Below are 23,959 nucleotides of genomic sequence, written 5' to 3' on the forward strand. Positions count from 1 at the left end.
TTTACATTTTAATAAATTTGCACACATATTATATATATATATATATATATATATATATATATATATATATATATATATATATATATATACACATACATACATATACACACATACATACATATATATATATATATATATATACACACACACATATATGGTAATACTCCATATAATACAAATATTGAACCCCAGCAAGGCGTGCAGGTGTTAAGGGGGCGTAGCCCCTTTCGACGGTGTGAAGAGCGCCCGTAGGGCGCGATGATGCTCCTAGTGTGTGTGTATATATATATATAAATATATATATATAAACACACACACGTGTGTGTGTGTGTGTGTGTGTGTGTGTGTGTATATGTATATATATATATATATATATATATATATATATATATATATATATATATATATATATATATATATATATATATATATATATATATATATATATATATATATATACACATACACAGGTTGAGTATCCCTTATCCAAAATGCTTGGGACCAGAGGTATTTTGGATATCGGATTTTTCCGTATTTTGGAATAATTGCATACCATAATGAGATATCATGGAGATGGGACCTAAATCTAAGCACAGAATGCATTTATGTTTTATATACACCTTATACACACAGCCTGAAGGTAAATTTAGCCAATATTTTTTGTAACTTTGTGCATTAAACAGAGTGTGTCTACATTCACACAATTCATTTATGTTTCATATACACCTTATACACAAAGCCTGAAGGTCATTTAATACAATATTTTTAATAACTTTGTGTATTAAACAAAGTTTGTGTACGTTGAGCCATCATAAAACAAAGGTTTCACTATCTCACTCAAAAAAGTCCGTATTTCGGAATATTCCGTATTTAGGAATATTTGGATATGGGATACTCAACCTGTATATATATAATAAGATTTTACTTACCGATAAATCTATTTCTCGGAGTCCGTAGTGGATGCTGGGGTTCCTGAAAGGACCATGGGGAATAGCGGCTCCGCAGGAGACAGGGCACAAAAAGTAAAGCTTTTCCAGATCAGGTGGTGTGCACTGGCTCCTCCCCCTATGACCCTCCTCCAGACTCCAGTTAGGTACTGTGCCCGGACGAGCGTACACAATAAGGGAGGATTTTGAATCCCGGGTAAGACTCATACCAGCCACACCAATCACACCGTACAACTTGTGATCTAAACCCAGTTAACAGTATGATAACAGCGGAGCCTCTGAAAGATGGCTTCCTTCAACAATAACCCGAATTAGTTAACAATAACTATGTACAATTATTGCAGATAATCCGCACTTGGGATGGGCGCCCAGCATCCACTACGGACTCCGAGAAATAGATTTATCGGTAAGTAAAATCTTATTTTCTCTATCGTCCTAGTGGATGCTGGGGTTCCTGAAAGGACCATGGGGATTATACCAAAGCTCCCAAAAGGGCGGGAGAGTGCGGATGACTCTGCAGCACCGAATGAGAGAACTCCAGGTCCTCCTTAGCCAGAGTATCAAATTTGTAAAATTTTACAAACGTGTTCTCCCCTGACCACGTAGCTGCTCGGCAAAGTTGTAATGCCGAGACCCCTCGGGCAGCCGCCCAAGATGAGCCCACCTTCCTTGTGGAGTGGGCCTTTACAGATTTAGGCTGTGGCAGGCCTGCCACAGAATGTGCAAGTTGGATTGTGCTACAGATCCAACGAGCAATCGTCTGCTTAGACGCAGGAGCACCCATCTTGTTGGGTGCATACAATATAAACAACGAGTCAGATTTTCTGACTCCAGCTGTCCTTGCAATATATATTTTTAATGCTCTGACAACGTCCAGTAACTTGAAGTCCTCCAAGTCACTTGTAGCCGCAGGCACTACAATAGGCTGGTTCAGATGAAATGCTGACACCACCTTAGGGAGAAAATGCGGACGAGTCCGCAGTTCTGCCCTGTCCGAATGGAAAATCAGATATGGGCTTTTGTAAGATAAAGCTGCCAGTTCTGACACTCTCCTGGCCGAAGCCAGGGCTAGAAGCATGGTCACTTTCCATGTGAGATATTTCAAATCCACCTTCTTTAGTGGTTCAAACCAATGAGATTTTAGAAAGTCCAAAACCACATTGAGATCCCACGGTGCCACTGGAGGCACCACAGGAGGCTGTATATGTAGCACTCCCTTAACAAAGGTCTGGACTTCAGGGACTGAAGCCAATTCTTTTTGAAAGAAAATCGACAGGGCCGAAATTTGAACCTTAATAGATCCCAATTTGAGACCCATAGACAATCCTGATTGCAGGAAATGTAGGAATCGACCCAGTTGAAATTCCTCCGTCGGAGCACTCCGATCTTCGCACCACGCAACATATTTTCGCCAAATTCGGTGATAATGTTGCACGGTTACTTCCTTCCTTGCTTTAATCAAAGTAGGAATGACTTCTTCCGGCATGCCTTTTTCCTTTAGGATCCGGCGTTCAACCGCCATGCCGTCAAACGCAGCCGCGGTAAGTCTTGAAACAGACAGGGACCCTGCTGAAGCAAGTCCCTCCTTAGAGGTAGAGGCCACGGATCTTCCGTGATCATCTCTTGAAGTTCCGGGTACCAAGTCCTTCTTGGCCAATCCGGAACCACTAGTATCGTCCTTACGCCTCTTTGCCGTATAATTCTCAATACTTTTGGTATGAGAGGCAGAGGAGGAAACACATACACCGACTGGTACACCCAAGGCGTTACCAGCGCGTCCACAGCTATTGCCTGCGGATCTCTTGACCTGGCGCAATACCTGTCCAGTTTTTTGGTGAGGCGAGACGCCATCATGTCCACCATTGGTCTTTCCCAACGGGTTACCAGCAAGTGGAAGACTTCTGGATGAAGTCCCCACTCTCCCGGGTGAAGATCGTGTCTGCTGAGGAAGTCTGCTTCCCAGTTGTCCACTCCCGGGATGAACACTGCTGACAGTGCTATCACATGATTCTCTGCCCAGCGAAGAATCCTTGCAGCTTCTGCCATTGCACTCCTGCTTCTTGTGCCGCCCTGTCTGTTCACATGGGCGACTGCCGTGATGTTGTCCGACTGGATCAACACCGGTTTTCCCTGAAGCAGAGGTTCTGCCTGGCTTAGAGCATTGTATATTGCTCTTAGTTCCAGAATGTTTATGTGAAGAGACGTTTCCAGGCTCGTCCATACTCCCTGGAAGTTTCTTCCTTGTGTGACTGCTCCCCAGCCTCTCAGGCTGGCGTCCGTGGTCACCAGGATCCAATCCTGTATGCCGAATCTGCGGCCCTCCAATAGATGAGCACTCTGCAACCACCACAGAAGAGACACCCTTGTCCTTGGAGACAGGGTTATCCGCAGGTGCATCTGAAGATGCGACCCTGACCATTTGTCCAACAGATCCCTTTGGAAAATTCTTGCGTGGAATCTGCCGAATGGAATTGCTTCGTCAGAAGCCACCATTTTTCCCAGAACTCTTGTGCATTGATGTACAGACACCTTTCCTGGTTTTAGGAGGTTCCTGACAAGCTCGGATAACTCCTTGGCTTTTTCCTCCGGGAGAAAAACCTTTTTCTGAACCGTGTCCAGAATCATCCCTAGGAACAGCAGACGAGTTGTCGGCATTAACTGGGATTTTGGAATATTCAGAATCCACCCGTGCTGTTTTAGCACTTCTTGCGACAGTGCTAATCCCATCTCTAGCTGTTCTCTGGACCTTGCCCTTATTAGGAGATCGTCCAAGTATGGGATAATTAATATGCCTTTTCTTCGAAGAAGAATCATCATCTCGGCCATTACCTTTGTAAAGACCCGAGGTGCCGTGGACAATCCGAACGGCAGCGTCTGAAACTGATAGTGACAGTTTTGTACAACGAACCTGAGGTACCCCTGGTGTGAGGGGTAAATTGGAACGTGGAGATACGCATCCTTGATGTCCAAGGATACCATAAAGTCCCCCTCTTCCAGGTTCGCTATCACTGCTCTGAGTGACTCCATCTTGAACTTGAACTTCTTTATGTACAGGTTCAAGGACTTCAGATTTAGAATAGGCCTTACCGAGCCATCCGGCTTCGGTACCACAAAAAGAGTGGAATAATACCCCTTCCCTTGTTGTAGAAGAGGTACCTTGACTATCACCTGCTGAGAGTACAGCTTGTGAATGGCTTCCAAAACCGTCTCCCTTTCGGAGGGGGACGTTGGTAAAGCAGACTTCAGGAAACGGCGAGGTGGATCTGTCTCTAATTCCAACCTGTACCCCTGAGATATTATCTGCAGGATCCAGGGATCTACCTGCGAGTGAGCCCACTGCGCGCTGTAATTTTTGAGACGACCACCCACCGTCCCCGAGTCCGCTTGAGAAGCCCCAGCGTCATGCTGAGGCTTTTGTAGAAGCCGGGGAAGGCTTCTGTTCCTGGGAAGGAGCTGCCTGTTGCTGTCTCTTCCCTCGACCTCTGCCTCGTGGCAGATATGAATAGCCCTTTGCTCTCTTATTTTTAAAGGAACGAATGGGCTGCGGTTGAAAAGTCGGTGCCTTTTTCTGTTGGGGAGTGACTTGAGGTAGAAAGGTGGATTTCCCGGCTGTAGCCGTGGCCACCAAATCTGATAGACCGACTCCAAATAACTCCTCCCCTTTATACGGCAAAACTTCCATATGTCGTTTTGAATCCGCATCGCCTGTCCACTGTCGCGTCCATAAAGCTCTTCTGGCCGAAATGGACATAGCACTTACCCGTGATGCCAGTGTGCAGATATCCCTCTGTGCATCACGCATATAAAGAAATGCATCCTTTATTTGTTCTAACGACAGTAAAATATTGTCCCTGTCCAGGGTATCAATATTTTCAATCAGGGACTCTGACCAAACTACCCCAGCACTGCACATCCAGGCAGTCGCTATAGCTGGTCGTAGTATAACACCTGCATGTGTGTATATACTTTTTTGGATATTTTCCATCCTCCTATCTGATGGATCTTTAAGTGCGGCCGTCTCAGGAGAGGGTAACGCCACTTGTTTAGATAAGCGTGTTAGCGCCTTATCCACCCTAGGAGGTGTTTCCCAGCGCTCCCTAACCTCTGGCGGGAAAGGGTATAATGCCAATAATTTCTTTGAAATTATCAGCTTTTTATCAGGGGCAACCCACGCTTCATTACACACGTCATTTAATTCTTCTGATTCAGGAAAAACTATAGGTAGTTTTTTCACACCCCACATAATACCCTGTTTAGTGGTACCTGTAGTATCAGCTAAATGTAACGCCTCCTTCATTGCCAAAATCATATAACGTGTGGCCCTACTGGAAAATACGGTTGATTCGTCACCGTCACCACTGGAGTCAGTGCCTGTGTCTGGGTCTGTGTCGACCGACTGAGGCAAAGGGCGTTTCACAGCCCCTGACGGTGTTTGAGTCGCCTGGACAGGCACTAATTGATTGTCCGGCCGTCTCATGTCGTCAAACGACTGCTTTAGCGTGTTGACACTATCCCGTAGTTCCATAAATAAAGGCATCCATTCTGGTGTCGACTCCCTAGGGGGTGACATCCTCATATTTGGCAATTGCTCCGCCTCCACACCAATATCGTCCTCATACATGTCGACACACACGTACCGACACACAGCAGACACACAGGGAATGCTCCTAACGAAGACAGGACCCACTAGCCCTTTGGGGAGACAGAGGGAGAGTTTGCCAGCACACACCAAAAGCGCTATATATAACAGGGATAGCCTTATAATAAGTGCTCCCTTATAGCTGCTTTATATATATCAAAATATCGCCATAAATTTGCCCCCCCCCTCTGTTTTACCCTGTTTCTGTAGTGCAGTGCAGGGGAGAGACCTGGGAGCCGTCCTGACCAGCGGAGCTGTGAGAGGAAATGGCGCCGTGTGCCGAGGAGATAGGCCCCGCCCCTTTTCCGGCGGGCTCGTCTCCCGCTATTTAGTGAATCCAGGCAGGGGTTAAATATCTCCATATAGCCTCTGGGGGCTATATGTGAGGTATTTTTAGCCTTAATATAGGTTACATTTGCCTCCCAGGGCGCCCCCCCCCCAGCGCCCTGCACCCTCAGTGACTGCGTGTGAAGTGTGCTGAGAGGAAAATGGCGCACAGCTGCAGTGCTGTGCGCTACCTTTAGAAGACTGCAGGAGTCTTCAGCCGCCGATTCTGGACCTCTTCTGACTTCAGCATCTGCAAGGGGGCCGGCGGCGCGGCTCCGGTGACCATCCAGGCTGTACCTGTGATCGTCCCTCTGGAGCTGATGTCCAGTAGCCAAGAAGCCAATCCATCCTGCACGCAGGTGAGTTCACTTCTTCTCCCCTCAGTCCCTCGTTGCAGTGATCCTGTTGCCAGCAGGACTCACTGTAAAATAAAAAACCTAAGCTAAACTTTTTCTAAGCAGCTCTTTAGGAGAGCCACCTAGATTGCACCCTTCTCGGCCGGGCACAAAAATCTAACTGGAGTCTGGAGGAGGGTCATAGGGGGAGGAGCCAGTGCACACCACCTGATCTGGAAAAGCTTTACTTTTTGTGCCCTGTCTCCTGCGGAGCCGCTATTCCCCATGGTCCTTTCAGGAACCCCAGCATCCACTAGGACGATAGAGAATATATATATATATATATATATATATATATATATATATATATATATAAGCAAAATAACTGCGGCACTCAAAGACTTGATGCAAAAGTAGTGATGTATTAAAAATAACACCTGAACTCCAACGTTTCGGGGTTGGCACACCCCTTTGTCAAGGATAAGCAGCATTGCTGCTTATCCTTGACAAAGGGGTGTGCCAACCCCGAAACGTTGGAGTTCAGGTGTTATTTTTAATACATCACTACTTTTGCATCAAGTCTTTGAGTGCCGCAGTTATTTTGCTCGTTTATACCACGTGTTCTGGAGGCACCGGAGCGACTGAGTCCAAACAGGAGGAGTGCCGGTCCGTACATTGTATGTATGTATGTATGTATGTATGTATGTATGTATGTATGTATGTATGTATGTATGTATGTAATGCAAAAAGTCCGGCACTCACTGTTACTTGAGATACTATCCCCGTTGCCTTCCGCAAATACAGCTGACACTGTTACGTAGAAAAAGATTGGAACGGCGGCACTCAGGAAATAAGGCACAAACACAGCCACTTGTATAGGCCAACGTTTCAAAGCTAGTGCTTGCCCTGACGAAAAAGCACTAGCTTTGAAACGTAGGCCTATACAAGTGGCTGTGTTTGTGCCTTATTTCCTGAGTGCCGCCGTTCCAATCTTTTTATATATATATATATATATATATATATATATATATATATATATATATATATATATATATATATATATATATATATATATACACACACTTTTTTTCATGTTGTCATTATGGGGTATTGTGTGTAGAATTTTGAGGGACAAAATTAATTTATTCAATTTTGGAATAAGACTGTAACATAACAAAACGTGGAAAAAGTGAAGCGCTGTTAATACTTTCCAGATGCACTGTATCTAATAGCGAGTAGCAACACAATAGAAAGTGCTGGACATGTATGCAGATTTCTGTGCCGGAAAATGAGTTACAAAAAAATAGGATTTTAATACCTACCGGTAAATCCTTTTCTCTTAGTCCGTAGAGGATGCTGGGGTCACATCAAGAACCATGGGGTATAGAGGGGATCCGCAGGAGACATGGGCACTCCAAGACTTTCAAAGGGGTGTGAACTGGCTCCTCCCTCTATGCCCCTCCTCCAGACCCCAGTTATAGGAACTGTGCCCAGGGAGACGGACTTTTCGAGGAAAAGGATTTAATTTTTAACTAAGGTGAGATACATACCAGCTCACACCTCAAGCACGCCGTACAACATGGCATTCAACACAATGCAAGTCAACGGCATGAACAACATCAGGAACAGGCTGACTATAAACGTAACACAACATGTGTGTAACCACAACTAATAACTGCAGATACTGTACGCATTGGGATGGGCGCCCAGAATCCTCTACAGACTAAGAGAAAAGGATTTACTGGTAGGTATCAAAATCCTATTTTCTCATACGTCCTAGAGGATGCTGGGGTCACATCAAGAACCATGGGGTTATACCAAAGCTCTAGAACGGGCGGGAGAGTGCGAACGACTCTGCAGCACCGATTGACCAAACATGAGGTCTTCCTCGGCCAGGGTATCAAACTTGTAAAACTTTGCAAAGGTATTTGAACCCGACCAAGTAGCTGCTCGGCAAAGTTGTAATGCCGAGACCCCCTGGGCAGCCGCCCAGGACGAACCCACTTTCCTGGTAGAATGGGCCTTCACCGAATTCGGTAACGGTAATCCAGCCGTAGAATGGGCATGCTGAATCGTATTACAGATCCAGCGCGCAATAGTCTGCTTGGAAGCAGGAGCCCCAATCTTGTTGGGAGCAAACAGGACAAACAGAGCTTTCGTTTTCCTAATCTGAGCCGTTCTGGCGACATAAATTTTCAAAGCTCTGACTACATCGAGAGACTTCGATTCCACTAAGGCGCCAGTAGCCACTGGCACCACAATAGGTTGGTTCATGTGGAATGATGAAACCACTTTCGGCAGAAATTGCTGACGAGTCCTCAACTCCGCTCTATCCTCATGGAAAATCAAATAGGGGCTCTTGTGAGACAAAGCCGCTAATTCAGACACCCACCTTGCGGATGCCAAGGCCAACAACATGACCACTTTCCAAGTGATGAATTTTAACTCTACCTTCTGCAAAGGTTCAAACCAATGTGATTGAAGGAACTGCAACACCACGGTAAGATCCCATGGAGCCACTGGGGGCACAAAGGGAGGTTGGATGTGCAACACGCCTTTCACGAAAGTCTGAACTTCTGGAAGGGAGGCCAATTGTTTTTGAAAGAAAACTGATAAGGCTGAAATTTGTACTTTAATTGAGCCCAACTTTAGGCCCGCATCCACACCTGCTTGTAGAAAATGAAGAAAACGTCCTAAGTGAAACTTCCGTAGGAGTCTTCTTGGATTCACACCAAGACACATATTTCCTCCAAATACGGTGGTAATGTTTAGACGTTACCCCTTTTCTAGCCTGAAGAAGTGTGGGAATGACTTCACAGGGGATACCCTTTCGGGCTAGGATCCGGCGTTCAACCGCCAAGCCATCAAACGTAGCCGCGGAAAGTCTTGATACACGCACGGCCCCTGCTGTAACAGATCCTCTCGTAGAGGAGGAGGCCAGGGACATCCTATGAGTAATTCCTGAAGATATGGATACCAAGCCCTCCTTGGCCAATCTGGAACAATGAGGATCGCCTGAACCTTTGTTCTTCTTATGATCTGTAGCACTTTTGGAATGAGAGGAAGCGGAGGGAATACATACACCGACTGAAACACCCATGGTGTTACTAGTGCGTCCACTGCTATTGCTTGAGGGTCCCTCGACCTGGAACAATATCTCTGCAGTTTCTTGTTGAGACGAGACGCCATTATGTCTATTTGAGGAATTCCCCAACGACTTGTCACTTCTGTGAAGACCTCTTGATGAAGACCCCACTCCCCTGGATGGAGATCGTGTCTGCTGAGGAAGTCTGCTTCCCAGTTGTCCACTCCTGGAATGAAGATCGCTGACAGAGCGCTTGTATGTCTTTCCGCCCAACAGAGAACTTTTGTGGCCTCTGCCATCGCCGCTCTGCTTTTTGTTCCGCCCTGGCGGTTTATGTACGCTACTGCTGTTATATTGTCCGATTGAATCAGGACGGGCAGATTGCGCAGAAGATGTTCCGCTTGAAGAAGGCCGTTGTAAATGGCCCTTAACTCCAGAACGTTTATGTGTAGACAAGTTTCTTGGCTTGACCATCTTCCCTGGAAGTTTTTCCCCTGTTTCTGCCCCCCAGCCTCGGAGACTCAAATCCGTGGTTACCGGGATCCAGTCCTGGATCCCGAACCTGCGCCCCTCTAGGAGGTGAGAGCTGTTCAGCCACCACAGGAGTGAGATTCTGGTCTTGGAAGACAGGATTATTCTTTGGTGCATGTGCAGGTGGGATCCGGACCACTTGTCCAACAGGTCCCACTGAAAAACTCTGGCATGGAATCTGCCAAACTGAATGGCCTCGTAGGCTGCCACCATTTTCCCCAGTAACCGAGTGCCTTGATGGACTGACACACTTGTCAGTTTCAGAATTTGACCAGGTTCTGAATTTCCAGAGCTTTTTCCACTGGAAGAAAAACTCTCTGTAATTCTGTGTCCAGAATCATTCCCAAAAACGACAGCCGCGTCGTCGGCACCAACTGTGATTTCGGCAAGTTTAGGAGCCAACCATGTTGTTGCAGGACTGTCAGGGAGAGCGTAATGTTCTGCAGTAACTGGTCCCTGGATCTCGCCTTTATCAGGAGATCGTCCAAGTACGGGATAATTGTGACTCCCTGCTTGCGCAGGAGAACCCTCATTTCCGCCATTACCTTGGTGAAAACCCTCGGAGCCGTGGCAGACCAAACGGCAACGTCTGAAATTGGTAATGACAATCTTGAACTCCAAGCCTCAGGTAAGCCTGATGCGGAGGATAAATGGGAACGTGCAAGTAGGCATCCTTTATGTCTACCGACACCATAAAATCCCCTTGCTCCAGAGTGGAGATCACCGCCCGGAGAGATTCCATCTTGAATTTGAATTTTCTTAGGTAGAAATTGAGGGATTTTAGATTCAGGATTGGTCTGACCGAGCCGTCCGGCTTCGGGACCACGAACAGGCTCGAATAAAATCCTTCTCCCTGTTGTGATGGGGGAACCTTGATAATGACCTGATTTAGACACAACTTTTGTATTGCTTCGCGTACAACCTCCCTGTCCGGAAGAGAAGCTGGTAAGGCCGATTTGAAAAATCGGCAAGGGGGAACGTCTTGAAACTCTAGTTTGTACCCCTGGGATACTATTTCTAAAACCCATGGGTCCAGGGCCGAACGAACCCAGAACTGACTGAAGAGTTTGAGACGCGCCCCCGCAGAGGAGTCCCAAGCGTCATGCGGTGGATTTGGCAGAAGCCGGGGAGGACTTCTGCTCCTGGGAACCTGCCACTGCCGGTGACTTTTTTCCTTTCCCCCTTCCTCTAGTAGCAAGGAAGGAAGAACCTCGGCCTTTCTTGTATTTATTGGGCCGAAAGGACTGCATTTGATAGTGATGTGTTTTCTTTTGTTGTGCAGGAACATAAAGGTAAAAAGGACGACTTACCCACGGTAGCTGTAGATACCAAATCGGCGAGGCTGTCACCAATCAAGACACCACCTTTATACTGCAGAGACTCCATATTTTTCTTAGAGTCGGCATCAGCATTCCATTGATGAATCCACAATGCTCGTCTAGCTGAGACTGCCATGGCATTGGCCTTTGCACCCAAAAGGCCAATGGGGGTCATTCCGAGTTGTTCGCTCGCAAGCTGCTTTTAGCAGCTTTGCACACGCTAAGCCGCCGCCTACTGGGAGTGAATCTTAGCTTATCAAAATTGCGAACGAAAGATTAGCAGAATTGCGAATAGACACTTCTTAGCAGTTTCTGAGTAGCTCCAGACTTACTCGGCATCTGCGATCAGTTCAGTCAGTTTCGTTCCTGGTTTGACGTCACAAACACACCCAGCGTTCGGCCAGACACTCCTCCGTTTCTCCAGCCACTCCCGCGTTTTTCCCAGAAACGGTAGCGTTTTTTCGCACACACCCATAAAACGGCCAGTTTCCGCCCAGAAACACCCACTTCCTGTTAATCACATTACGATCACCAGAACGAAGAAAAAACCTTGTAATGCCGTGAGTAAAAAACCTAACTGCATAGCAAATTTACTTGGCGCAGTCGCACTGCGGACATTGCGCATGCGCATTAGCGACTAATCGCTCCGTTGCGAGAAAAAAATAACGAGCGAACAACTCGGAATGACCCCCAATATCCCTTGCAGCTTCCTTTAGGTAGGCTGCAGCGTCCCTGATATGACCTAGTGTCAAGAGAACGCTATCCCTATCCAGGGTATCTATATCAGATGACAAGTTATCTGCCCACTTTCAATAGCGCTACTCACCCATGCAGATGCAATGGCTGGCTTGAGCAGCGTACCTGTGGTGACATAAATGGATTTCAATGTAGTTTCCTGCCTACGATCCGCCGGATCCTTAAGGGCTGCCGTGTCAGGGGACGGAAGAGCCACCTTTTTGGACAGCCGTGATAGAGCCTTGTCCACAATGGGTGGTGACTCCCACTTTTCCCTATCCCCAGAGGGAAACGGATACGCCACCGGAATACTTTTGGGAATCTGAAACTTGTCAGGATTTTACCAAACCTTTTCAAATAGGGTGTTCAGTTCATGAGAGGGAGGAAACGTTACCTCAGGCTTCTTCCCCTTATACATGCAGACCCTTTTGTCAGGAACAAGAGGGTCCTCCGAGATATGTAATACGTCTTTTATCGCCACAATCATGTACCGAATGCTCTTTGCTAATTTCGGATCTAATCTGGTATCACTATAGTCGACACTGGAGTCAGAGTCCATGTCGGTATCCGTGTCTGCCAACTGGGCAAATTATCTTTTTTGTGAGCCCGAGGGGGTCTGGACTTGTATTCAAAGCATTCAACACATTTACCCAATCAGGAGTCGGCGGTGCCGACAGGTTCACTCCCACAGCCGTCTGTATCCCTAATACAGCCTCCTCCTGGAAAGAGCACTCCGCTTCAGACATGCCGACACACGTGTATTTACCACTCACAGACACACTGGGCATATAGGGGACAGACCCACCTAAAGTCTGTCAGAGAGACACAGAGGGAGTTTGCCAGCTCACAACCCAGCGCTTCACCAACGGTTCTGAAAACACTAAATAATGCCCCAGACGCTTTTATAATCAACATACATTGCACCAAATTTACTGTGCCCCCCCCCCCCCCCCCCCCCCCCTCCCCCTGTTTTTCACCCTGATACTTATGCAGCAGTGAGAGGAAGGACCAGCGTCTCTGCAGCCTGTGTAGAGAAAATGGCGCTGGGCTGTGTGATCAGACCCTCAGGAGCTAATGGTGTCCTGTAGCCAAGAAGCAGAGCCTTTAAACTCACTAGAAGTAGGTCTGACTTCTCTCCCCTAAGTCCCACGAAGCAGGGAGACTGTTGCCAGCAGTTCTCCCTGAAAATAAAAAACCTAAAGTCTTTTCAGAGAAACTCAGTAGAGCTCCTCAGAGTGCATCCAGTCTCACTGGGCACAATTCTAAACTGGGGTCTGCAGGAGGGGCATAGAGGGAGGAGCCAGTTCACACCCCTTTGAAAGTCTTGGAGTGCCCATGTCTACTGCGGATCCCCTCTATACCCCATGGTTCTTGATGTGACCCCAGCATCATCTAGGACGTATGAGAAAAAATAAAACATAAGTTAAAAAAATAATAGTGACACCACATGTTCTACACCAAATGCATGATATGTACAACATATTACATTCTATGGAAGGGAACAGAAGCTTGAAACGCAGCTGCGTAGCGCCATAAATAATGCAGCACAGGAGAAAGTGCGCACAACCATTGTTGCTTTTCTCAGGACCAGCTACACAGCGGAAATGAACGGTGGGTTAGTGGAATACAAGTCTGTAAAGCATACCTGGCTACATGTTCCATGGTGGACATTGCAGTAGGTGCTGCAATCAGAGATTTGACAGCCCTCACCTATCCAGCCAGGGTCACACAAACACTGGGCGTTTTCCTGGCACGTCCCGTGCCCTGAGCACCCATGGAGGCACAGAGAAAAGGTGTATGTTGCGTTAAATCCCAGTAGGTTATAGTTAGCATCACTGAAGAGATGAAGGAGCATCTGCAATAAGAGAAATACATCAGAGGGGTGAAACATGAAGACACCAGTCATGTAAACCCACCATTCTGCATGTGCTAGAATGCGGCACACCATTACAAGGGTATCTGGAATGGGACTTGTGTACTTCAGCTAGTTGGGGGGAGAGTTACTATTTATTACACTTTCAGAGCATACAGACTCTGACCCTTTAGGTAAAGCGGGCAGGAGGAAAGACTCTGTCGCACTCAGGATGACAGGCTTGCTGTCAGAGACGTAATTTGCAGAATGGTGTATTCCTACAAAGGCAGGCCGGTGATGTCCCAGCAAGGTAACGGACACGCAGTCTGACCTTAGTGTTCTCTACCAGATCTTTTTAGGAGGGTGTCTTAAAGATGTGGATGCAAGACTGCAATAGCCATGTCCCCACTTGTGCTGCATGGTCAGCTATAGATTATACATGTACATGTACATGTGCAAGTCTGCTGGATATCGGGATTATTCAATAAACGCTTATTTAGAAATCTTATCTAGAGGTCTTCTAGAACACGGTCCATTATAAAGGGACCACTGGTGTGGCCAGACCCCTTTTAATGATGGATAGCAAAATTAAATTTCCCGGTTTTATATTGCAGATTATTTAATTCAGACAATTTAGCCACGATTCCCGCTAGGGTAAGTGTCCAACTTAATGGTCTCCAAGGTGGCAGCACAGCTGGAAACTACAAGCGGTGAATGCAGCGCATCCCTTTACCTTTCCAGAAGTGGCCTCCAAGGTGGGCGGCAGACTGCTCCCGCTAAGACTGGCCAACAGGCGGTCACTATAGGAGTCTCCATCATACACAAAGAGGTAGTCATAGGTACACTCTGTGTCCATAAACAGGAACCGAAGCAGCACACGGTAATTGCTGTTGGGAGCTGCAAGTAATAAGAGCATTAATAAGAGAGACCATTCATTATTGCAAAGTAAACATTGACCAGAAATTACATCACTTTGATTTCTACGGCAGATTTAGCAAATTCAGTTTCTCCAATTTCACAGAATTCTTTTTGAAGAAATGATTTTGCAGAAGTAGCAGCCTGAGAGTTTGGCTGCCCAGTGAGCCCATTGCAGCGGTGTATCTGACAGACTGTAATGCAAGACGACCGATGAAGCAGAAGTGGGCAGGACAAGTCATGAACCCTTTTAATGCAATTAAAACGGGGGATCAACACATATGTCCTATGCAGAGAGGGGTGTGACCCTGGACCGGAGCGTGAGGTTAAATTACCCTCATTTAGCCACCAATCCCGACAAACCATTACAAAGCAAACACAAAAATGTAACACAGAAAGTTTGCCCGAATATATGCCTACGGCAACACCCAATCATTAGCATTACTGGGGCAGCACAGACGGTGTAATGGTTAGCATTACTGCCTCACAGCACTGAGGTCATGGGTTCGATCCCCACCATGGCCCTAACTGTGTGGAGTTTGTATATTCTCCCTGTGCTTGTGTGGGTTTCATCTAGGTACTCCAGTTTCCTCCCACAATCCAAAAATATACCGGTAGGATAATTGGCTCCCAACAAATTAACCTTAGCGTGGATGTGTGTGCGTGTGTACATGTGGTAGGGAATATAGATTGTAAGCTCCACTGGGGGTGGGGACTGATTTGAATGGCTAAATTCTTTCTGTAAAGCGCTGCGGAATATGTGTGCGCTATATAAATAACTGGTAATAATAATAATAAATAATCATTACTGCTAGGTATGCGTGAGAGATCATCAATATGGGCCTGTGCATACAGTCTAATTACCCCAACAAGCAACAACAGAGATGTAAATGAACAACCACACTGAAGTGTTGTGACGCCGTAGAGTGTCACGAGTTGTACCCCGTACACAGACAGTGGGGGTGATAAGATAAGATAAAAAAAAAAAAAAAAGTCAGGTCCTGCAGGACACGCAATGGCCAATCAGCAGAGCAAAGAGAGTAGTGTGCTTTCCCGGTCTCCCCCCTACCCTACTCCAGGACACGCTCTGGCCAATCAGCAGAACAAAGGGAGGAGAGAGTGTGCTTTCCCATTCTCTCCCCTACCCTACTCCTGGACATGAAATGGCCAATCAGCAGAGCAAGAGGAGGAGGGTGTGCTATCCCGCACCCTCCCCTGCTCTATGGGATACCGCGCGGGCTTATCGAAACAAAGCCCTATCTGCGCCCTGGCTTCCTGCAGAATCAGAGAGGAACCGGGAGCGAGCAGGCAGGTCACCGCAGCAGCACAGACATGTCAGCATGGTGATGCCAGTCACAGAGAGGAGCGGGTACCAGGCAGCCGCATACTCAGTAGGACAGGAGACTATGAGGAAATAAGGAGGAAACTTGTACTAAGGTAAGTGAACTACAATCTTCATGAAAACACAAAGTGGAAAGGGGTGTTTGATATGTAGACAACAAGGGGGAACGTGAGCTTTGGGTACAATAAGGACCATTTACATTTATATGGTTGAAAGTTTGTGTCGGGTGGTCTTCAGTATGCCGGCGGTCGGGCTCCCGGCGACCAGCATACCGGCGCCGGGAGCCCAACAGCCGGCATACCGACACTTATTCTCCCTCGTGGGGGTCCACGACCCCCCTGGAGGGAGAATAAAATAGTGTGGCGCGCGCAGCAAGCCCGCAAGGGGCTCATTTGCGCTCGCCACACTGTCGGTAAGCCGGCGGTCGGGCTCCCGGCGCTGGTATGCTGGTCGCCGGGAGCCCGACCGCCGGCATATCGTAGTGAACCCGTTTGTGTCACATATGTGGAGGTCACAGTGTGCACCGGCAGAACAGTTTGAGAAACACTGATCCAGACAATGGGTCTGAGGCACCAAACAACTACATCTCATCTGACTTGGTTACCCAGCATTTGTTCACATTGGAGGAACAAGGGGCCGTGTCAGCCTCTGTGTCTAGGCCAATTAGGTTTTTCCCAGGAACTTTAAAACTGCAGCTGCAGGACAGAGTACCCGGACGGTCTAAAGGAGGATAATAGTAGTAAGATAAAACAGCATGCCACACACATCACACAACAGGGCAGGTGCTTCTAGCTTCACGTCCATATTCTGGAGGAAAGGCAGAATATAGAACATACCTTCTATTAACCACTCGCAGTTGCCGTTGACTGAATAGTTTCCTGGACCGTCACTTACAAATCCTGGCAAACTGTGCAGCACGGTGCGTTGTCCCTTACAGTCCCCGGATGTGGATGTGCGGACCTGGGACAATAGGAGGAGACAGAAGTGCCAGCCGAACCTCCAGATGCCAGCATGGGCTCCCATTCCCGCTCAGCATCCCTGGGAGGTGACCTGGAAGCAAAGAGTGAGATTAGATGGAGCAAAAGGAAACCACGCAAATAGTTAATGAAAAGAGTATAGTGTTCCCTACAGATCAATGCCCTCCACCAGCAGATACTGCAACACGGCCTAGTGATCCACGTCCAAGACACAGATTTATCATTCACAGGTTCTCCACGAACAGATCAATCACAACAAACTGTCTCCAAAACAACGCATGGCAGAGATCAGTAATAAATCCGCATACAGGAAATGACAAGTAAACACGTATAATATAAATCAAAATAACGTGGTCTACAATGAGTATGTATAAACTACTGACAACGTGCCGTTGTAAGTACAGCCACATAGGTAGTCACTGTGAACTTGATGCAGAGCATTAGTTAATATTCCCTGGTATCGTTCCTACATCCAGGGGACATCCTCTTTCTGTGAAAGCTTTCAGGCACAGATTTACATGTCATGTGCTGCCCGTATGCCTATCCCCCCATCTTCTCAGCCCTCCGCGGTCCGAACACCCACCACATCCAATCCCATCCCAAAATGATGTAACCAAAATTAATTCTGACCTAATTCAGTCTTCTGTGCATACACATAGCAATGACATGCTAAAATAGAGGTGATGAAAAATTCCCACTGCCTCTGATTCAAGAGTTAATAGTTTACATCCACAGCACCAAAACATTACTGGGCATTGCTGCAATTTAGATTTAGTATGTATCACCAGCAGGAGTAACAAGAAGAGAACTAATAATTATCCATAGAGCTAACACCTAAAGACAGCTATGTAGAGGTGATGCCTTTAGGGATTCTTTTGGGGCAGTCATCTGACCACTAATGACACAGGTTGTTTATGAGGGTTGTTCATCTCAGAGAGAGGGGGGAAAAAGGACCGTGGAGTCTCATGTCACACCTCAGACTCTATTTACTACTATCCGACATGGAAAGAACACATTTACAGCTATTCTTTACGGCTTTAAACAAAACTTTATTGTTTTCAGAACAAAGAACAAATACTGCTGTTCTTTTTTGTCTTTGTCAACAACTCCTTGTTGGCATTCTCCTACTGATAGTATTTATTTTCTGCAAAATAGTTGCACATGAGTTAATGTGATCACTAACGTATATAGCACCACCTTCTCCCCTTCCAACATCACTAAACTCCCATCATCATCTTCCCTATTCCCACTATCACTACCCTCCCAACCCCCATCATCTTCCTTCCTTCCAGCATCACTATCATCCACCTCTCATCATATTCTCTCCTCCCAGCATCACTATCCTCCTAACCACCATAATGTTCTCTCCTCCCAGGATCACTACCCTCCCAAACCCCATCACCTTTCCTCCCCTCTGCATCACTACCCTCCCAACTCCGATCATCTTTCCTCCTCCCAGCACTACCACCCTCCCAACTGCCATCATCTTCCCTCCTCTCAGCATCACTACCTTCCCAACCCTGTCAACGTTTCTCCTCTCAGCATCACTAACCTCCCAACTCCCATCATCTTCCCTTCTCTCAGCATCACTACCTTCCCAACTCCCATCATCTTCCCTCCTCTCAGCATCACTACCTTCCCAACTCCCATCATCTTCCCTCCTCTCAGCATCACTACCTTCCCAACGCCCATCATCTTCCCTCCTCTCAGCATCACTACCTTTCCAACCCTGTCAACGTTTCTCCTATCAGCATCACTAACCTCCCAACTCCCATCATCTTCCCTCCTCTCAGCATCACTACCTTCCCAACTCCCATCATCTTCCCTCCTTCCAGCATCACTACCCTCCCAACTCCCATCATCTGCCCTCCTTCCAGCATCACTACCCTTCCAACCACCATAATATTCCCTCCTCCCAGCATCACTAACCTCCACACCATATCATCTTGCCTCCTCCCAGCATCACTAACCTCCACACCATATCATCTTCCCTCCTCCCAGCATCACTAACCTCCACACCATATCATCTTCCCTCCTCCCAGCATCACTAACCTCCACACCATATCATCTTCCCTCCTCCCAGCATCACTAACCTCCACACCATATCATCTTCCCTCCTCCCAGCATCACTAACCTCCACACCATATCATCTTCCCGCCTCCCAGCATCACTAACCTCCACACCGTATCATCTTCCCGCCTCCCAGCATCACTAACCTCCACACCGTATCATCTTCCCTCCTCCCAGCATCACTAACCTCCACACCATATCATCTTCCCTCCTCCCAGCATCACTAACCTCCACACCATATCATCTTCCCCCTCCCAGCATCACTAACCTCCACACCATATCATCTTCCCTCCTCCCAGCTTCACTAACCTCCACACCATATCATCTTCCCTCCTCCCAGCTTCACTAACCTCCACACCATATCATCTTCCCTCCTCCCAGCATCACTAACCTCCACACCATACCATCTTCCCTCCTCCCAGCTTCACTAACCTCCACACCATATCATCTTCCCTCCTCCCAGCATCACTAACCTCCACACCATATCATCTTCCCTCCTCCCAGCATCACTAACCTCCACACCATACCATCTTCCCAGCATCACTAACCTCCACACCACATAATTTTCCCGATTCTCAGCATTACCACCCTCCCAACTCTCATAATCTTCCCTCTTCTCAGCATCACTACACTCCCAATCCCTGTCAACTTCCCTCTCAGCATCACTCCTCTCCCAACTCTCATCATCCACCCTCCTCAACATCACTACCTACCCAGCTGTCATCTTCCCCCTCCCAGCATCACTACCCTCCCAACTGCCATCATATTCCCTATTCTCTGCATTACTACCCTCCCAACTCACATCATCTTCCCTCCTTCCAGCATCACTACCCTCCCAACTCCCATCATCTGCCCTCCTTCCAGCATCACTACCCTTCCAACCACCATAATATTCCCTCCTCCCAGCATCACTAACCTCCACACCATATCATCTTCCCTCCTCCCAGCATCACTAACCTCCACACCATATCATCTTCCCTCCTCCCAGCATCACTAACCTCCACACCATATCATCTTCCCTCCTCCCAGCATCACTAACCTCCACACCATATCATCTTCCCTCCTCCCAGCATCACTAACCTCCACACCGTATCATCTTTCCTCCTCCCAGCATCACTAACCTCCACACCGTATCATCTTCCCTCCTCCCAGCATCACTAACCTCCACACCGTATCATCTTCCCTCCTCCCAGCATCACTAACCTCCACACCATATCATCTTCCCTCCTCCCAGCATCACTAACCTCCACACCATATCATCTTCCCTCCTCCCAGCTTCACTAACCTCCACACCATATCATCTTCCCTCCTCCCAGCTTCACTAACCTCCACACCATATCATCTTCCCTCCTCCCAGCATCACTAACCTCCACACCATACCATCTTCCCTCCTCCCAGCATCACTAACCTCCACACCATACCATCTTCCCTCCTCCCAGCTTCACTAACCTCCACACCATATCATCTTCCCTCCTCCCAGCATCACTAACCTCCACACCATATCATCTTCCCTTCTCCCAGCATCACTAACCTCCACACCATACCATCTTCCCAGTATCACTAACCTCCACACCACATAATTTTCCCGATTCTCAGCATTACCACCCTCCCAACTCTCATAATCTTCCCTCTTCTCAGCATCACTACACTCCCAATCCCTGTCAACTTCCCTCTCAGCATCACTCCTCTCCCAACTCTCATCATCCACCCTCCTCAGCATCACTACCTACCCAGCTGTCATCTTCCCCCTCCCAGCATCACTACCCTCCCAACTGCCATCATATTCCCTATTCTCTGCATTACTACCCTCCCAACTCACATCATCTTCCCTCCTCCCAGAATCACTCTCCTCCCAACTGCCATCATCTTTCCTCCTTCCAGCATGACTGTCCTCCCAACTGCCAGCATCTTCCGTCCTCTCGGTATCACTACCCTCCCTACTGCCATCATCTTTACTCCTCACATCATCTTCCCTCCTCTCAGCATCACTAACCTCTCAACTCCCATCATCACTACCCTCCCAGCAGACAAGATACTGAAATAGTCAGGTGACACAGTTATCCAATCAGAGGGCTGATTTTGAGTCGCACCCAAAGTGGCTGCAGTTACAGACAGCCATGGTAGCAGGGAATCATGTGTGCAAGCGGAGCCAGTGCCGCCCATCGATTAAACACCAGTTGCTGCAATGGTTATCATTACTAACTGCACTTGCACCAGCTTCATACTGGGTGCAAGAGATCGTCAGAACCAGGCTTCTCTTCCCTGTACGCACAACTCAGAATAAAATGGAGCTTTCAGTAACACTCACGACACTCACAAAAGGTTGAGATGAAGAGTAGAGACTCCAAATGAGAACTGCACAGGCAGACAACGCACAAGGAGGAGGACCATTAAAACTACTTTCTCAAGATCTCCATGAAAATCTGTATTCTCTAGCCCAGAAAAATAAAAACCGCTCAGCCCCAAATTATCAAAATTTGTGCTGCCAAATGTAGCATTCAAATAAATAAGATTTTACTCACCGGTAAATCTATTTCTCGTAGTCCGTAGTGGATGCTGGGACTCCGTAAGGACCATGGGGAATAGCGGCTCCGCAGGAGACTGGGCACAACTAAAGAAAGCTTTAGGACTACCTGGTGTGCACTGGCTCCTCCCACTATGACCCTCCTCCAGACCTCAGTTAGGATACTGTGCCCGGAAGAGCTGACACAATAAGAAAGGATTTTGAATCCCGGGTAAGACTCATACCAGCCACACCAATCACACCGTATAACTCGTGATACTATACCCAGTTAACAGTATGAAATATAACTGAGCCTCTCAACAGATGGCTCAACAATAACCCTTTAGTTAGGCAATAACTATATACAAGTATTGCAGACAATCCGCACTTGGGATGGGCGCCCAGCATCCACTACGGACTACGAGAAATAGATTTACCGGTGAGTAAAATCTTATTTTCTCTGACGTCCTAAGTGGATGCTGAGACTCCGTAAGGACCATGGGGATTATACCAAAGCTCCCAAACGGGTGGGAGAGTGCGGATGACTCTGCAGCACCGAATGAGCAAACTCTAGGTCCCCCTCAGCCAGGGTATCAAACTTGTAGACTCTTGCAAAAGTGTTTGAACCCGACCAAGTAACAGCTCGGCAAATTTGTAAAGCCGAGACCCCTCGGGCAGCCTCCCAAGAAGAGCCCACTTTCCTCGTGGAATGGGCTTTTACAGATTTAGGGTGCGGCAGTCCAGCCGCAGAATGTGCAAGTTGAATCGTGCTACAGATCCAGCGAGCAATAGTCTGCTTAGAAGCAGGAGCACCCAGCTTGTTGGGTGCATACAGGATAAATAGCGAGTCAGTTTTCCTGACTCCAGCCGTCCTGGAAACATATATTTTTCAGGGCCCTGACTACGTCTAGTAACTTGGAATCCTCCAAGTCCCAAGTAGCCGCAGGCACCACAATAGGTTGGTTCACATGAAAAACTGATACCACCTTAGGAAGGAATTGGGAACAAGTCCTCAATTCCGCTCTATCCATATAAAAAAATTAGATAAGGGCTTTTGCATGATAAAGCCGCTAATTCCGATACACGCCTGGCCGACGCCAAGGCCAACAGCATGACCACTTTCCACGTGAGGTATTTTAGCTCCACGGATTTAAGTGGCTCAACCCAATGCGACTTCAGGAAATCCAACACCACGTTGAGATCCCAAGGTGCAACTGGAGGCACAAACGGGGGCTGACTATGCAGCACTCCCTTAACAAAAGTCTGAACTTCAGGCAGTGAAGTCAGTTCTATTTTGGAAGAAACTCGACAGAGCCGAAATCTGGACCTTAATGGAACTCAATTTTAGGCCCATAGTCACCCCTGACTGTAGGAAGTGCAGAAATCGACCTAGCTGAAATTCCTCATTGTTCCGGGTGGGCCAAGAAGAGCTTGGTAACCAGAACTCCAAGAAATGATCTCAGTCGACGCGTCGTAGGAACCAGCTACGACTTTGGAATATTCAGAATCCAGCCGTGCTGTTGTAGCACTTCCCGAGATAGTGCTACTCCGCCGAACAACTGCTCCCTGGACCTCGCCTTTATAAGGAGATCGTCCAAGTACGGGATAATTATTTCGGCCATTACCGTGGTAAATACCTCGGTGCCGGGGACAGACCAACGGCAACGTCTGGAATTGGTAATGACAATCCTGTACCACAATTTTGAGGTACTCCTGGTGAAGAGGGTAAATAGGGACATGCAGGTAAGCATCCTTGATGTCCAGCGATACCATGAAATTCTCCAGGCTTGCAATAATCGCCCTGAGCGATTCCATTTCGAACTTGAACCTTCGTATATAAGTGTTCAAGGATTTCAATTTTAGAATGGGTCTCACCGAACCGTCTGGTTTCGGTACCACAAACATTTTGGAATAGTAACCCCGGCCTTGTTGAAGGAGGGGTACCTTGATTTCACCTGCTGGAAGTGCAGCTTGTGAATTGCCGCCAGTACAACCTCCCTTTCTCCGAGGGCAGCAGGCAAGGCTGATGTGAGGTAACGGCGAGGGGGAGTCGCCTCGAACTCCAACTTGTATCCCTGTGATACTACTTGCAGAACCTAGGGATCCACCTGTGGGCAAGCCCACTGGTCCCTGAAGTTCCCGAGACGCGCCCCCACCGCACCTGTCTCCACCTGTGGAGCCCCAGCGTCATGCGGTGGACTCAGAGGAAGCGGGGGAAGATTTTTGATCCTGGGAACTGGTTGCTGGTGCAGCTTTTTCCTTCTTCCCTTGTCTCTGTGCAGAAAGGAAGCGCCTTTGACCCGCTTGCTTTTCTGAAGCCGAAAGGACTGTACCTGAAAATACGGTGCTTTCTTAGGCTGTGAGGAAACCTGAGGTAAAAAA

At 47.6% G+C, this 23,959-nt stretch overlaps 1 protein-coding gene across 4 annotated transcripts in view; it reads right to left on the reverse strand.

Annotated features, from left to right (window-relative positions):
- Nucleotides 1-23,959, reverse strand: part of MEGF8 (multiple EGF like domains 8) — a 106,906-nt gene that overhangs the window by 77,344 nt on the left and 5,603 nt on the right. For all 4 annotated transcript variants that reach the window (XM_063942335.1, XM_063942332.1, XM_063942333.1 and 1 more), the window contains exons 2-4: nt 16,864-17,077; nt 14,504-14,667; nt 13,564-13,773 (exon numbers count right to left, since the gene is read on the reverse strand). In XM_063942335.1, the coding sequence (XP_063798405.1) occupies nt 13,564-13,773; nt 14,504-14,667; nt 16,864-17,050 (561 nt within the window). In that variant the 5' untranslated portion in view covers nt 17,051-17,077. The remainder of the gene's footprint in view (nt 1-13,563; nt 13,774-14,503; nt 14,668-16,863; nt 17,078-23,959) is intronic.

Source organism: Pseudophryne corroboree, chromosome 10 (genome assembly GCF_028390025.1).
Source record: "Pseudophryne corroboree isolate aPseCor3 chromosome 10, aPseCor3.hap2, whole genome shotgun sequence".
Lineage (NCBI taxonomy): Eukaryota > Metazoa > Chordata > Amphibia > Anura > Myobatrachidae > Pseudophryne > Pseudophryne corroboree.